At 36.8% G+C, this 15773-nt stretch overlaps 1 protein-coding gene across 1 annotated transcript in view; it reads right to left on the bottom strand.

Annotated features, from left to right (window-relative positions):
• The window catches only part of UNC13C (unc-13 homolog C), a 586721-nt gene that overhangs the window by 360959 nt on the left and 209989 nt on the right, over positions 1 to 15773 (bottom strand). Inside the window, exons 6-8 of the mRNA XM_034661708.1 lie at positions 12198 to 12276; positions 11060 to 11065; positions 9949 to 10020 (exon numbers count right to left, since the gene is read on the bottom strand). Coding sequence (XP_034517599.1) covers positions 9949 to 10020; positions 11060 to 11065; positions 12198 to 12276 — 157 coding nt within the window. The remainder of the gene's footprint in view (positions 1 to 9948; positions 10021 to 11059; positions 11066 to 12197; positions 12277 to 15773) is intronic.

The following is a 15773-nucleotide window of genomic DNA, read 5'->3' on the forward strand; positions in this document are numbered from 1 at the left end:
TGGTGGGTGAGCAAAATTTGTGAAGGGGGTCAAAAGGTACAGATTTCCAGTCATAAAACAAATAAGTTATAGGATTATAATGTACAATATGGTGACTATAGTTAATAATACAGTATTACACATTTGAAATGTGCTGATCATAAAAGCTGTCATCATGAGAAAGAAAAAACACATAATCATGTATGGTGATGGATGTTAACTAGACTTACCGTGATGATTATTTCACCATATATACAAATATTGAATCTTTATACTGAACACCTGAAACTTAGAAGTTATATGTCAATTATATCCCAGTACAAAAATATATATACATAATGGAGGTAGTAGGAGATCAGTAATTTATTAAATATAAGAGACCAAAAATAATACGAATTCTTTCACTGGAAGGAAACTTTTGTTATTTTAATGTGAAAAGTTTATTTATTTTTACCACTTGGGGCCAAGACAGAGTTCTTACAAATCTTCTGACAGAGGCCATGAAAGAGCAGAAAGAAGGGTTAGGATACTGTAAAAGTAAGAGAAGGAAGGGGGTGCCTAACCCTTTTAAAAGGAATCTGTTTCACTGTCCTCTTGTGTAACTAAGCGAAACCAGTCATGGAGCCATGGAAAGTTGTAGCAAATGTAGTTAATAATAAAAACAATAACTAATAATTTACTATGCAATTATGTGTCAACAGTGGTTGAGGTACTTTCCATTTGCTACTCACTCTTCGCCTCAAGAGTACTCTAGCAGTATTAATATATTTATTTTACATGACTAAGTTGATATAGGCTACTAAAGAAGTGTTGGAAAAAAAATATTTTAATATGTAAAAGAGCCCAAAAGAAATAGATTCTCCAGGTGCTTGGGGGGGCGGGGATAAAGGAACTTACTGCCAGAACTGTGAAAGCTGATTCTGTGGAAACCCAAAAGTTGTGTTTAGGATACAATTAAACTCCATGGGCTACAAACTTGAGGTTTTCAGACCATTTTCAGACATGACATTTAGATTTGACTTTTACTTAATGTGGGCAGTGAAGGTAGTAATGAGAGGTTAAGCATTTTTAGATTTTTTTTTTCAGGATAGAATTATTAACTTTAAAGTTTGATGACAAATATGCTAAAAGGAGAGCATTGCAGGCCAGTATCTCCAATGAACATAGGTGCAAACATCCTCAACAAAATCTTAGCAAACGGAATCAACAATACATTTTTTAAAAAAAATCATGCCCCATGGTCAAGTGTGATTTATTCCAGGGATGCAAGGGTGGTTTAATATTCAAAAATCAATCAGTGTGATATACCATATTAACAAGAGGAACAATCAATCAATCAAATCATCTCAACAGAAGCAGAAAAAAGCATTTCACAAAATACAAAATCCATTCATAATAAAAACTCTCAACAAAGTGGGTTTAGGGGGAACATACCTCAACATAATAAGGGCCACATATGAAAAACCCACAGCTAACATCATACTCAATGGTTGAAAACTGAAAGCTTTTCCTCTAAGATCAGGAACAAGACAAGGATGTCCACTCTCGCCACTTTTATTCAACATAATACTGGAAGTCCTAGCTGCAGCAATCAGACAAAAGAAAGAAATAAAAAGCATCCAGATTGGTAAGGAAGATGACTGTCACTATTTATAGATACCATGATACTGCATATAGAAAACCCTAATGTCTCCACCAAAAAACTATTAGCACTGATAATTTGGTAAAAGTTACAGGACACAAAATTAATAAACAGAAGTTTGTTGTGTTTCTATACACTAATAATGAAGTAGCAAAAAGAGAAATTAAGAAAACAGCTCCAGTTACAATTGCACCAAAAAATAAAATACCTAAGAATAAATTTAACCAAGAAGGTGAAAAGTCTATTCTCTGAAAACTGTAAGATGTTGTTGAAAGAAATTAAAGATGACACAAGTGGAAAGGTGTATCATGATCATGTTGGAAGAATATTGTTAAAATGTCCACACTACCCAGAGCAAACTACAGACTCAACGTAATCTCTATCAAAATAGCAAAAATAGCGTTCTTCATAGAACTAGAACAAATAGGGGTGCCTGGGTGGCTTGGTCATTAAGTGTCTGCCTTCGGCTCAGGGCGTGATCCTCCCCTGGGAACCTGCTTCTTCGTCTCCCACTCCCCCTTCTTGTGTTCCCTCTCTCACTGGCTGTCTCTCTCTCTGTGTCAAATAAATAAATAAAATCTTAAAAAAAAAAAAGAACTAAAACAAATAATCTTAAAATTTGTATGCAACTACAAAGACCTCAAATAGCCAAAGCAATCCTGAGAAAGAAAAACAAAGCTGGAGGCACCATAATCCCAGATTTCAAGATATACTACAAAACTATAGTAATCAGAACAGTATGGTATTGGCACAAAACTAGACACAGAGATCAACAGAGTAGGGTAGAGAGCCCTAAAATAAACCCACACTTATACTGTCGATTATGACATAGGAGGCAAGACTATCCAATGGGAAAAGACAGTCTTTTCAGTAAGTGACAAGGGGAAAACTTTTACTACATGTAAAAGAATGAAACTGGGCCACTTTCTTACACCATACACACAAATGAAAAATGGTTTAAAGACCTAAATGTCAGACTTGAAGCCATAAGCCTCCTAAAAGAAAACATAGGCATCAATTTTAACAACATGTTTATAGATACAACTCCTTAGGCAAGGGAAACAAAAGCAAAAATAAACTATTGGGATTATACGAAAATAAAAAGCTTCTGCATAGCAAAGGAAACTCAACATAACACAACGACAACCTACTGAATGGGAGAAGATAATTGCAAATGACATATCTGACAAGGGATTACTGTCCAAAATATATAAAGAACTTACATAATTCAACATCAAAAACCAACAATACAATTAAAAATGAGCCAAGGATCTAAACAGACATTTTTCCAAAGACATACAAATGGCCAACAGACACATGAAAAGATGTCCAACATCACAATCCATCAGGGAAATACTAATCTAAACTGCAATGAGATCACTTCACACCAGTCGGAATGGCTAGTATCAAAAACAAGAAATAACAAATGTTGGTGAGGATGTGGAGAAAGGGAACCGTCATGCACTATTGGTGGGAATGTAAGTCAGTGCAGCCACTGTGGAAGCAGCATGGAATTTCATCAAAAAATTAAAAATAGAAGTACCATACAATCCAGTTATTCTACTACTAAGTATTTACCCCCAAAAAATGAAAACACTAATTTGAAAAAGATAGATGCACCCTTATATTTACTGTAGCATTATTTAAATAGTCAAGATATGAAAGCAACCCATGTGGCCATAGATAGATGAATGGACAAAGAAGGAGTGGTACACACAGACACACACACAGACACACACACACACAATGGAATAGTACTTGTCCATAAAAAAGAATGAGATCTAGCCAATTGTGACAAAAGAATGGACTTAAACATCATTATGCTAAGTGAAATAAGTGGAAGAAAGACAAAAGCATGTGATTTCACTCATACGTGGAATTTAAGGAACTAAACAAGCAAGCAAAGGAACAAAATGAGAGGCAAACCAAGAAACAGACTTATCTATAGAGAACAATCTGATGGTTACCAGAGGGGAGAGGCACGGCAGGATGGGTTGAATAGATGATGGGAATTAAGGAGGGCACTTGCTGTAATGAGCAGTGGATATTGTACGAACGTGTTGAATCACTAAAGTTTAGTTGAAAACTAAAATTACACTGTATGTTAACTGGAATTTAAACAAAAACTTTTAAAAAAGAACAACGAAAAACAAGTGAACATACAAACAAACAAGACTTTTTGTTTTTTTTAAAGATTTTATTTTATTTATTCGACAGAGATAGAGACAGCCAGCAAGAGAGGGAACACAACCAGGGGGAGTGGGAGAGGAAGAAGCAGGCTCACAGCAGAAGAGCCTGATGTGGGGCTCGATCCCACAATGCCAGGATCACGCCCTGAGCCGAAGGCAGATGCCCAACCGCTGTGCCACCCAGGCGCCCCAACAAACAAGACTCTTAAACAAAAACAATAAACTGGTGATCGCCAGAGTGGGAATGGGGAGATGGGTGAAACAGGTAAAGGGTATTAAGAAATACAAACTTCCAGTTATAAAATAAATAAATCCGAGATGAAAAAATACAGCATAGGGAATATAGGCAATAATACTGTAACGACATTGTATGGGAACAGATGGTGACTACGCTGACCATGGTAAGCACTAAGTAATGTACAGAATTGTCAAATCAATGTTATGCACCTGAAACTAATATAACAATGTATGTTAATTATACTTCAATAAAAAGTTGTAAAGTATTTTCATTAAACATTTAGGAAACAACTACATTAAAATAAACAGTATAGATAATTTTAATCCATTTGTTGAAGAAGAGGGAAAATAAAACTCAATCTGCACAAATGAACCTTGGAAAAGAAAGTAAAAAAGAAGTATATTTTTAAAAAGTAATAGAACTAAGCTCAAATACATTATGGGAAGTATAAATTGATTGAATTCAACTGTAAAAAGGCATGTTATCAGATTGAATTTTAAATTAAGCTATATGAGGGGCACATGGGTGGCTTAGTTGGTTAAATTAAGCGTCTACCCTCTACCTTTGCCTCAGGTCATGATCCCAGGGTCCTGCTCAGCGGGGAGTCTGATTCTGCCTCTGCCCCTCCCCCTGCTCCTGCTCATTCAAGCTCTCTCTCCCTCTCTCAAATAAATATTAAAAAATAAATAAATGAAATTAAGCTATGTGAGATACATGGGGTGCCTGGGTGGCTCAATCACTGAAGTGGCTGACTCTTAATTTCGGCTCAGGTCAAGATCTCAGGGTTATGAGATCTAGCCCTGCATTTGGCTCTGTGCTGGGCACGGAGCCTGCTTGGGATTCTCTCTCTCTCTCTCTCTGGGAAGAAAAAAAAATCTATGTGAGATACACGTAAGACATACTATGACTTAAAGAAGGGACTACAGAAAGTTCTATTAAGGAAATATTGACCATATCAATTTGGTAGAGCAGTATTAGTAGCATAGAGAAAATATTTTAAAGAAAAAGCATTTAAGAAATTAATATTAGCAAAGTTGAAAAACAATTTATCAGGAATATAGAAGTCCCAAAACTTATGTACCTAACTAAAAAAGCTCATATGGGATATCTACAAAACTGATTATGAACTAAGCCATAAAATAGTCAATTAAATGCTAATCACTGAATACACAGTCTATGTGCTCTGAATACAATGTAGTAACAACAATAAAGTTCATATGACTTGTCTTTGGGAGAATAAACACTCTAAACTGAGGAATCAAAATAGTAATTGCATCATTTATTAAATAATCATTTTTCTCTTTCTAAAGCTGTTATGGGTACACAGGTATATGCATTGTTTCTTACGTTGTAAATATTCTTTTGTGTAAACACATTAATTAATAATAAAAATCAAAATTAGTGAACTAATTAGAATGTTAGAAAAGTAGCTTCAGGGTGAATACAGAGGTCAGAAGATGAATCTAAATAAGAAATAAAATAGAAAACAAAAAATATGGGGTCAACAAATACCAGAGGCATCTCTTGGAGTACTGATTAAAAAAAGAAAAAAGAAAAATACAAATAAGTAAGGTGAAAACAGCATAAACTTTTATAAATCATATAATTATATGAATAATTTGACAGAATTTAAAATTTTAGGCAAAAAAGAACAATGTTCTGGAAAAAATATAAATGATTAAAACTGACTCAAAAACAAATGTTTAAAGAACATGGATGGGATTATTACATTAAGTTATTTGAGGGTAGTTAAATAACCACCCTCAAAAAAATTACAAGATGGTTTTAGAGGCAAGTTTGCCCATCTTTCAAGGCATAGCAACAACTTTTTTACACAAACTATTCCAGAGAAGTAATAAAAAGGACAGCTTCCCACCTTACTTTACAAGCTAGTTTATTAATGCCAAATTGCTCAAAGACATAGTGAACCATAGGCCATTGATGCAAAAATCTTATATAATTAGCAAACATGTAAGAAAATCAAGGCCAAGAGAATTTCAGTAACTTGCCCAAGTTCCCATAACTAGTCAATACTGGAGCTGGACCTATATTTATCTCAAGCCAAAGACAGTGCTCTTGAAGGTTGATAGAAGCAGGACCAAGAACAACACTTGTAAACCAGAGAACAATTTTTAAACGTGTGATTAGATGGATTCCCCTGTCAGCACATGCTGGACTCTGATCCTCAGCTGCCAAGGTGGCAGGGAGGCACAGGGCTCAGCACCCGCTCTGGATACTTCACTGCGGCTCCCTGCCCCATGGCCCTGACTGCCACCTGCTCTGCCTGGAGAGACACTTTTAATTCTCACAAACTGTGAGGTATTATTACTTTCATCTTACAGATGAGATGAACGAGTCTCAGGGAGGCAAAAAATATTGACAAGAAATGAGTTCTCAAAGGTAGGAAGACGTAGAGCTGAAATTCAAATTCAGGACCCTATCACTTCAACTCTCAGTTACATAGTTTGGCATTGTTCCTGTTCCTGAGGAGGAGTCCAGACTACCTGCATATTGTGAGCCTGCAGCTTCCTGACTGAACCCCAGGCACCAGCAGGTGTTCTGACCTGCTTCTCACTCCCAGGTCACCTTTCTAGGATTATGCGAGGAATAGGGCCCAGGTCTGATCTAATGATTCCCATCCATAGTTCCTGTAAGTCCCTTTCATCGGGTCTGACCTTGATCTTGTTATTGGAAGGAGGACCTCTCCTCTCCTTGACAAACCAAACTTGACTGAGAATTGACACTTCCTGGAAGCAAGCCATTAGAATGGCGCCCTCGCCATAGTTAGATATGGATTAACTAGGTAGAATAATCGGGGTTCTAAAATCCCTTTCAGGCTTGGGGATTTACATTTCTCACTCTACTTGAGCTTCCCATAACCCTCATCTGACACTGTCAGCTTAAATACTCCCACATTAAAAGTTTCATTATGACCTGTAACAATACGGCATGAAACACATAGTATTTCAGCTCGCCTCTCCCCATATTATAAGCCCCATGATGGCAGGAATTTATAGCAGAGTTGTTCAAGGTCTCATTTGCAGAATCTGAAACAATGCCTGACACATATTGGATGCTCAGTTAATATCTGACTCACTGAACAGTTTTACTTGGATTGCCACCCCCCCCCACGTTGGGGCTACACCTAGGGAACTATCACTCTATGACAATAAGCACAAAGCTGAGTAGTGTAGTGTCAGGCAGACTACTGTTGTGATAGATGGATACTAGACTGTCACCCCTTCTTGAGTTATTAGGCCAGATAGAAATGTCCAGAAATTGTGGTCCTTAAGAGCTTTTTAAATTGAGATTTCCAATCAGCCCCACTAGCTCCCTGTGGGTGAGGTGGAATTGGTAATGGGGCATCTGGCGTGCTTCAGCCACTGCTCACAGAGTGTCATTGGAGGTGGTGACAGCTAGCCCACTGTCACTTTATGTCAGACTCTAGAGCTCTTCCCTGCTGTGGAAGAGCTGACGGAACTATTTGCCATACATCTTTTTAATTAAAACAGATGTGCTACCATCTGATATTTTCCACATGGCCAAGTCATTTTCCTTCATGTTAAAACAGATATTTCATGCTTTCACATTGAGGGTGCCTAGGAAGACTTCTAGCACGGAAAAGTGGAAATTATTTGCTTCAGCATTTACATTAGTTGCCCATGTAATGACTTAATGTGACAGCTTGTCAAGAGTGACATTTAATATGCCTGTCATGTAGAAGTCATCTTTCATTTACTTTTTAAGCCATGGGCCCCAGGGAAATGGGCTTTATGAATTTTAGAGGGAGCTGATGGACTCCATTCATCCACGCAACACCCACACAGAAAAGTCTTTTACACAGGTCTTCTGAAGCTAAAGAAACACAATGCATTTTTAAGTGGATGAAAAGTAGATCAATAACTAATTTAACCGTGAAGTTAGGGTATGCGTCCTGTTCAGGGCCTCAGAAAATGGAGTAGCATTCTTCTCATTTCTGTCTCTTTTCTATTAACTTTTCATAGGAATGAGTATTTATGGTTCAGATGAAACACCGTACTCAAATTTTTTTTTTTTAAAGGAATAGTATAGGGGCTTAATGCTAAAAACCCTCAACCTTGATTACTCCCTTAAAAGCAAAAGTCTAGATACTTCAAGATTCAGCAAGCGTTATGGAACTTTCTCATACACCAGAGGATGTTTAATTTCTCTTGTATCCAAACTATACTCAAATAGTACATGGCATCGTAAAGCTAATAGATAAGAATAAGACCCTTGGGAAAGCAGCCACATTTTTTTAATCCTTGGGTACAACAGAAATGTTTTAACTTGCTGTAGCACCCAGATCTTCAAATGGACATATATTGTATCACTGATGTGCATGGGGGAAGGGGGGATTTGCGACAGAAACCTAGGAAAGGTTGGCTTTTGGGTGGAAGATGACAAAGACAGGAAGAAGAAAATATGAAATATACATATAAATAACGGTGTTAAATGCCAAGTGTATAGCAATTTGAAACAAGTATTAGGCAAATTTTTATTCTACAGGAATGACAAAGTCACTAAAATTGGGAGAGGTAGAATATATGAGCTCTACTAAGGGAGAACACATAAATTGTCTCTAGTAAAAGCCCAGTAGACTGTCTGGGCAGGAAGGAGTTACCAGAGCATAATATCCACTGTACAAGGGAATCGCCTGATAGTTTTAAAAACAAAAAAACAGGGGCTCCTGGGTGGCACAGTTGTTAAGCGCCTACCTTCGGCTCAGGGCGTGATCCCGGCGTTATGGGATCGAGCCCCACATCAGGCTCCTCTGCTAGGAGCCTGCTTCTTCCTCTCCCACTCCCCCTGCTTGTGTTCCCTCTCTCACTGGCTGTCTCTATCTCTGTCAAATAAATAAATAAAATCTTTAAAAATAAGTTAATTAATTAATTAAACAAACAAGCAAACAAAAAACACTTCTACCCAGAGTACATCTGAAGCCAGTTAAATCAGCATCACTGGGAGTGAGACCCAGGCATCTGCATGGTTTAGAGCTCCCACAAGTGATTCTAATGAGCCAAATTTAAGAATTCCTGACCTAGATATTTGCAGCCTACTTGTATTTTCTAATCATGTTGGTTCTTTGATTCAACAAGAATTTACAAAGTATCTACCTCATGCCAGACCGTGTACTAAGCAGTAGGGATCAAAGTATTTAACAAGAACAACAAACAAGATACAGTGCTACCCTTAAGGATTTCAGCTCTAAAGAAAAGGTTTATGCAAAATAATAAAATTAATTGCTTACAAAAATAATAAAACCAGCAGCTTGCATTTATTTATTTATTTATTTACTACACTCTAAGCTATACCAAGTGTTAAACACATTCCCCCTCCCTTCATAATTTGTCTTATTATCTCACTATACAGATGAGAGAAATCAGACTCAGAGAAGTTAGATAATTCGCCAGGTACAACAATGCTGGTTTAGCACTAGAGACGGGACTCGCCCCGAGCAACCTCCACTCACACCATACTACACTATGGAAGTCGTGATTAAAGTCTAGAAGAGCCCAGAGAAGGAAACTAAAAATTGAGTCAGAAGAGGGGGAAGATGTTTGGGACAGCCTCATAAAGGAGGCAAAACTTGAACCATATGAAAATGTAGTGGGATTTTTTTCAGAGGAGAGTACAAATAAAAATGTGTGAGTATGGAATAGCATCTGCAAAGACGGATTGGCACATGGGAATTGGATCGGCAGAGGACCATCTGTATGATAGTGAAGCTGAGGGCCTGAGGAAATTTGTTTAGGGTCAGACTTTCCCCACGTTCCCAGTTATTTCTGGAATTTTGGAACCAACATTACAATGGAGTGTCTTAATCAGAATCACTCTTCCCTGGACTCTGATCAATACATAGTAATTGACTCTGCACTTACCAGTTCCTCATTGTTGAGTGACGTCCTGATCACCATAGCCAGGGACAGTCCAGATTTCCGGGCAGCCAGAGTCTAAAATAAACAGAATTAGGAGTTATTGGCACATGAGGTGGCTGCCATGAACATGCCGCTCAGCAGCCCGTGAAAACAGAGGAATACAGACTATCATTGTTCATGTTTTAGTCAATAGGGACCTGCCATCTTCAGTAGTCAGTGAGCGCGTCCAGAATGTGGAACCACAGAACATCAAAGCTGAAAAAGTCCCCTTCTAGCATCGAACCCAACCCTTACAGCTTGCAGATGACAACACTGACCACCAGCAAGGCAGGGTGATCAGTCCTAAGCTTCCAGGCTAGCAAGAGGCTTCTATAACTTTGCTTCTCCCCAGCGTGATCATGGTCACGTTCCTTCATCAAACACGGCCACTGGTACAGAGCCAGCTGATCTGTGCAATGGCTGTGAAGCACAATTAAGGTTAGATGATCCTTGAATTGTTCACAGTTCCCCCGAGGATTCTTTCATATCTAACCAGGATATTTTTTCTAAGTGTTCATTTCATCAACTGAAAACCATATACCCAGATTGGCTTTCTTAACACAATGCTGATAACTTATGTGATTTTAATTACATTCAAGTCCCTTTAGCTTCCCCACAATAAAACAGAACCATTATATTGCTTCTACCTGAAACATGTGTGATATAATGCACTCAGCAGTGCTGTCGAGGACTTTGGAAATCAGAAGTTTTACATGGGAACATTCAAAGGGAAGTCATACTGGAATTATGTACCTGGTCCTAAATGTATCTCCTTGGAGCTAAAAGCCATAAACTCAGAGGGCTTACCCCCAAGGACTTACCCAAGATGATCTTCCAACTCTGACAGCTATTATACTTAAAATTATGTCTGTATGGTATTTTAGTCTGTATTGGCACCTGGCATATATATAATTTGGTATATCTTTCAGAACTGATCTAAACGTTAAATTCTTGGAGAACCCAAATTTCTTATTCCTTGTCTCTTTTTATTTCCCCATCTTGCCCTCTTTTATCCCAAGAATAAGTGTAGTGTATGTTGAGAAGTATGGCAAATATTAAATTGAAAATCACTTACCATGGCCTGAAGATTCCAAGTGTCAGAGGAAACAAAGCATAAATAATTAGAAATAAGAAAGGTGTGAAAAGAGCATAATGATGTTAAAATAAACCTAACACTTTACAATAATGTCCACTCTATAATGGCAGAAATATGAGCCGTACAGACACGTCATGCTTTTCAGTATAAGATCTTCCCAATCAATATTTTATCTTTCCTAAAGCCAAAGTGATGGTTTTCGGTTGATGGTTTTCATAGAAAAAACTAAAAATTGCTGATACTAGAAATTGTGTACATTATTGTGAAAAGGGAAATTCTTATTTCTCTTGGATAAAACATTTTTATGTCATAAACTACTAAGAATATCCTTCCAGAAAAAAATGTGAAGACAATTTAGATAATAGAAAACATGCTGATAGGCTATTTGCTTTTAGAATCTAATCCAGACCATCATCAATTCTTTGCATCTTTAGGTGGTCCCCAGCATATTTTGTTATAGGAGAGTTTGAGTTATTGAAAGTTATGTGCAGGCTTCATAAAGGTTTTAATAACTTGGGAGCCATAGATTTCCATAGATAGTGGAATAACTTATTAATGTGACTAGATCTTAATAAAGAATTGGTTAATATTATCTGCTGCTTTTTAAAGTAGAAAAATTCACTGGGTTAAGGTAAGGAAGTTCAAATCAAGACTCAAAGTGTGCTTTACACTTGTGGTCATTTGCAACATTGTACCTATCAAAGCCCCGGTTGCAGCAGCTCATTTGGCATGCTGTGTGATTTTCTGCTCAATTATAGTGCCATTTTAACTCAGTTTGTCATTTCAACCAATATAAAAAGCTGTCAAGGGGCGCCTGTCTAGCTCCGTTGGTAGAGCATGCAACTCTGGAACTTGGGGTCATAAGTTCAAGTCCCACACTGGGGGAGGGGGAAGGAAGGAAAGTTTAAAAAAAAAAAAAGCTGTCAAAAGGTTAGAGTTATTTCATTCACCTAAAAGATTTTAAAGAAATGATAAATGCAATACTTGGTAGAATCCAGCGTCTTATATATTTTATTCTATGAAATACAGGCAAGGCACTTAATGAGAAGGCCAAAATGACAGCTAATGAAGAAAACAGGGACACATGCAATCAAAGAATGAAAGAGGAGTGACTTACCACATCTCGTACAATAGGCAAAGTTTTTTTCCTGCGGAGATCTGGCATACTGTCAATGCCATAAAGTCCTCGCCCAGCCCTGAAAGGAGAAACAGGAATGATTTCAATGGCAACTGGACTTCCTTTAAAAAAAAAAAAAAAAAAAAATCCCCCGTTCACGGTAAAAAGGCTGTGAAAAAGATTAAATGTGTACTATGCTTTTCAACTGATTCACAAAATAGGAAGGATCCAAGCCTCTTAGACTTCTCCCAGGGAGAAGGAGAAAGACTCTAGCTACCAAAGTGATCACTTGTATTCTTGCATAGTTCTATACAATGAAACTTTAAAATATGCCTGGCTTGGTTTGACACACAGTTTTTCTGTCAATATCACAGAGAAGATTAAAAAAAATTGTTAGTTATATGAAACTTTGTATCTCCAGGAAGAAATAGAACCAACCCATGGATGGTGTAAGTTGTAAGTTTGGTCCACAATGGTAAAATAATTACTTGTATTTGTAAGAGTATCATTCTTTTTGGATGTGGTGCATTTTCATAGATTAAACCCAAAGTGGTATCTCAAAGAGTCATAGCTGCATGTAAAATATGTGTGATAACCCTTATACCAGAATTTTCACTTACCTGAATTTATCCCACAGAAAAATGCCAACAAGATATTAAATTGTTGTACAAGGATATTCACTGTGACATTTCTTTTTGTCAAAGCAATAAAAGCTGGGTAACCTAAATATTTATTGAATGAATTATATTATCCAATGGGAAGAATATAATAATTTAAAGTGAGTTAAATATATGTGTATAAATGAAAAATATTCACAGTATGTTGACTGAAAAAAACAAGTTTGCATATTAATATGTTTAATATAATACCATGTGCGTGTGTTTATAGATGCACAGAAAATATCTAGAAAGATATTCATTAAATTGATAACCAGAGTTACCTTTGTGGAGTGATACTGGGCAGAAGAAAAAGGGAAGATTCTCATTTTGTTATAAATCCTGTAACAGTCAATGTTTTTCTACTGAGCATTGCCATTTTTGCAATTTAAAATAATCTTTATACTCATCTTTATTAAAATGAGTTTAATACACTGAACTTGATTTTTGTTGCATCTAAGCTAGTCATTTTATACAACCAAAAGGTGCTCAAGTCACTGATGACAGCTTCTCCTATGCTCACTTGACCTACAAAACTCCTGCTTAACTCTAGCTTAGAGTTAACTTTTTTCACCAGGAACACACAATTAAAAGGCCGGGGTATTAGGTAGGCACCTCTGTTACTGGAACAGGCCACAACAGCTGAGAATATGTTATCAGCATCTCACAGTCCAGTTTTTCTCTGACACAGAGATGGCCCTTTGCTCCTGCTGCTGAGCTTAATAAAGGGAAAGTTTTGCCTTACTGGATTTTTCTTAGTAGCCATGGTCTTAACTCTAATACTTCTAGTTATATCAATCAATAGCTTGATGATCTTGGCTAATTCACTAAATTATCATACAACTCATGTGAAATAATAAAAGCAAAATATTAATAAGGACAGAATGTTGATAAATAGTAATGTTATAACTTGTATGTTTGAAAGTGAAGATCAAATCCAGTAATAAATGTAAAATATTAAAACCACTGCACATGAGTAAGAAGTATGTCGATGTTGAACAAATTACACTTAAGTTCATAAACTAAAACAAAAAGTTATCTTTAGATCATAGAACACAAGAAAAGGGTAACTGGGGCAGAAATCCAGACAGATGAGAGAAGGAAGAACAAAAGGAGAAACAGCAGGAGGGAAGATCGCATGGGTGGCAGTATGTGTGGGGCAGATGACACTTGAGATCCCGTCCACCACTGACTCTACAATAGTTCACACAGCTTCCATCGTTGCCCAAGATAATGTCAACTGACACTCTCTAGGCCAATGGCTGTGGTAATCACAATGACAGTCAAAAATCAAGATTGAGATCACAAAAAACAATCATTAGCAGTACGCTCTTATGAACTACAAGAAATGGCAACATCAAGTAGGGGAAAAGGGCAATGAACTCTTTTCAATACCCATCTTCAGAAAGTGAACCAACTACTCCAGCAGTGTAACTTCTTGCTTCCCTTCTATTCTCTTTCCATATACTTCCCCTCTCCCTAACAATTCATGCTTGACTCTGCCACATCCCAAACATTACATTCATGGGAAAAGGGCTATCGAAGTGGGTTTCTAGAAGGATCTTTTGAGCTTCATTTGCTCTAAGGCTCTGATTCCAAGTGGTTTCTATTTTCTACCGTTTGTGAAGAGAATAATGACATAAAGTGTAATTAATAAATGTCTTTCCAAAACACTACATGGCAATCATACTAACTAGTCACCTTTGAGTGTTTTGAAATGTCTGACTGCTAATTAATGTGACTTTAATAACTATGTAAAGAAATACATTCAGTTGTGATAATGGTTGAGAAAGTGATTTATAAACTACAAAATGTAATATATAGATGGGTTATGTGTTTTCTTTCTCTAATGATTTGTTTTCCTTCTCACAGAACTTAATTCAAATTCCTAAGAGCACCTACAATTTTGAGCAACCTTATATACTCACAAATTCAGGAATCAGTTACACACACATATTTTCTTGGGTCTTACACTTTACTCCTCTGCTTGACTCATTAGAACAGAGATAGCCAAGGACCCAGGCCAAACCTGAGCATTATAGAAGAATGAGCCCATGCGAAGACAGGGTCCAAAATTTATCTCTGTCCCGAGTTTGTCATTAATTTCATCAAACCCATATTTCGTAATTTGTAAAAAAGCAATGCAATAAAAATATTCTTTTAATCTTCCAGACAACCTTAAAGATGCTCAAAATCATGTGCTTCCTTACAGCTTTACCTTTTCATTATTACTCTAAGATGTTTGTATAAACATATATTTACATTTGCTTATTCATCAATAGTAAAACTTTTATTGCAAATCTGATTATTAGAAAAGAAAAGGTTTCCCTAATGGCCTTACCTCAAGAGTGGAGAGGTGCTTGGTAAATACTATAAAGGTCTATACAAATGTAAAACATTTTTATAATATTTATTGAAGGTGTTCCTAACCAAGAGACATCTGGGAGAGATTAAATTAAAAAATGGTGAAGACCAGAACTATCAATAGATAAATAATTATTTATTATTTATTATCTGAGTCAATATATAGCAATATACTTTCCTATCTCCAATTTAGGCAAGAAGTCAAGTTCAAGGAGATCAGTTAAAATCTAGAAGAATCTTTCTAGGCAAGAAGTCAAGTTCAAGGAGATCAGTTAAAATCTAGAAGAAACTAGCTAGGCTCAATGATGAATAGCTCACAGAGAGTCATAGAGAGAGGCAACAGGAGACAAGAAACTCTGAGGGTGAGACTGATTCTAGGGAAGAAGTGGTCTGATTTCAGGTCTTTTTGGTATAGCTGACTTGATAAAAAGCTGTTGCTCACCACTACCAGCAAACTAGGCAAAATAGTTAGTATTTATGTGGTACTTAGCAGGAGCCAGATGTCAAATGCTAACAATTACAGTCAACCTTCACATATATTCCTCATTTTAGTCTC

Source organism: Ailuropoda melanoleuca, chromosome 5, assembly GCF_002007445.2.
Source record: "Ailuropoda melanoleuca isolate Jingjing chromosome 5, ASM200744v2, whole genome shotgun sequence".
Taxonomy (NCBI): Eukaryota; Metazoa; Chordata; class Mammalia; order Carnivora; family Ursidae; genus Ailuropoda; species Ailuropoda melanoleuca.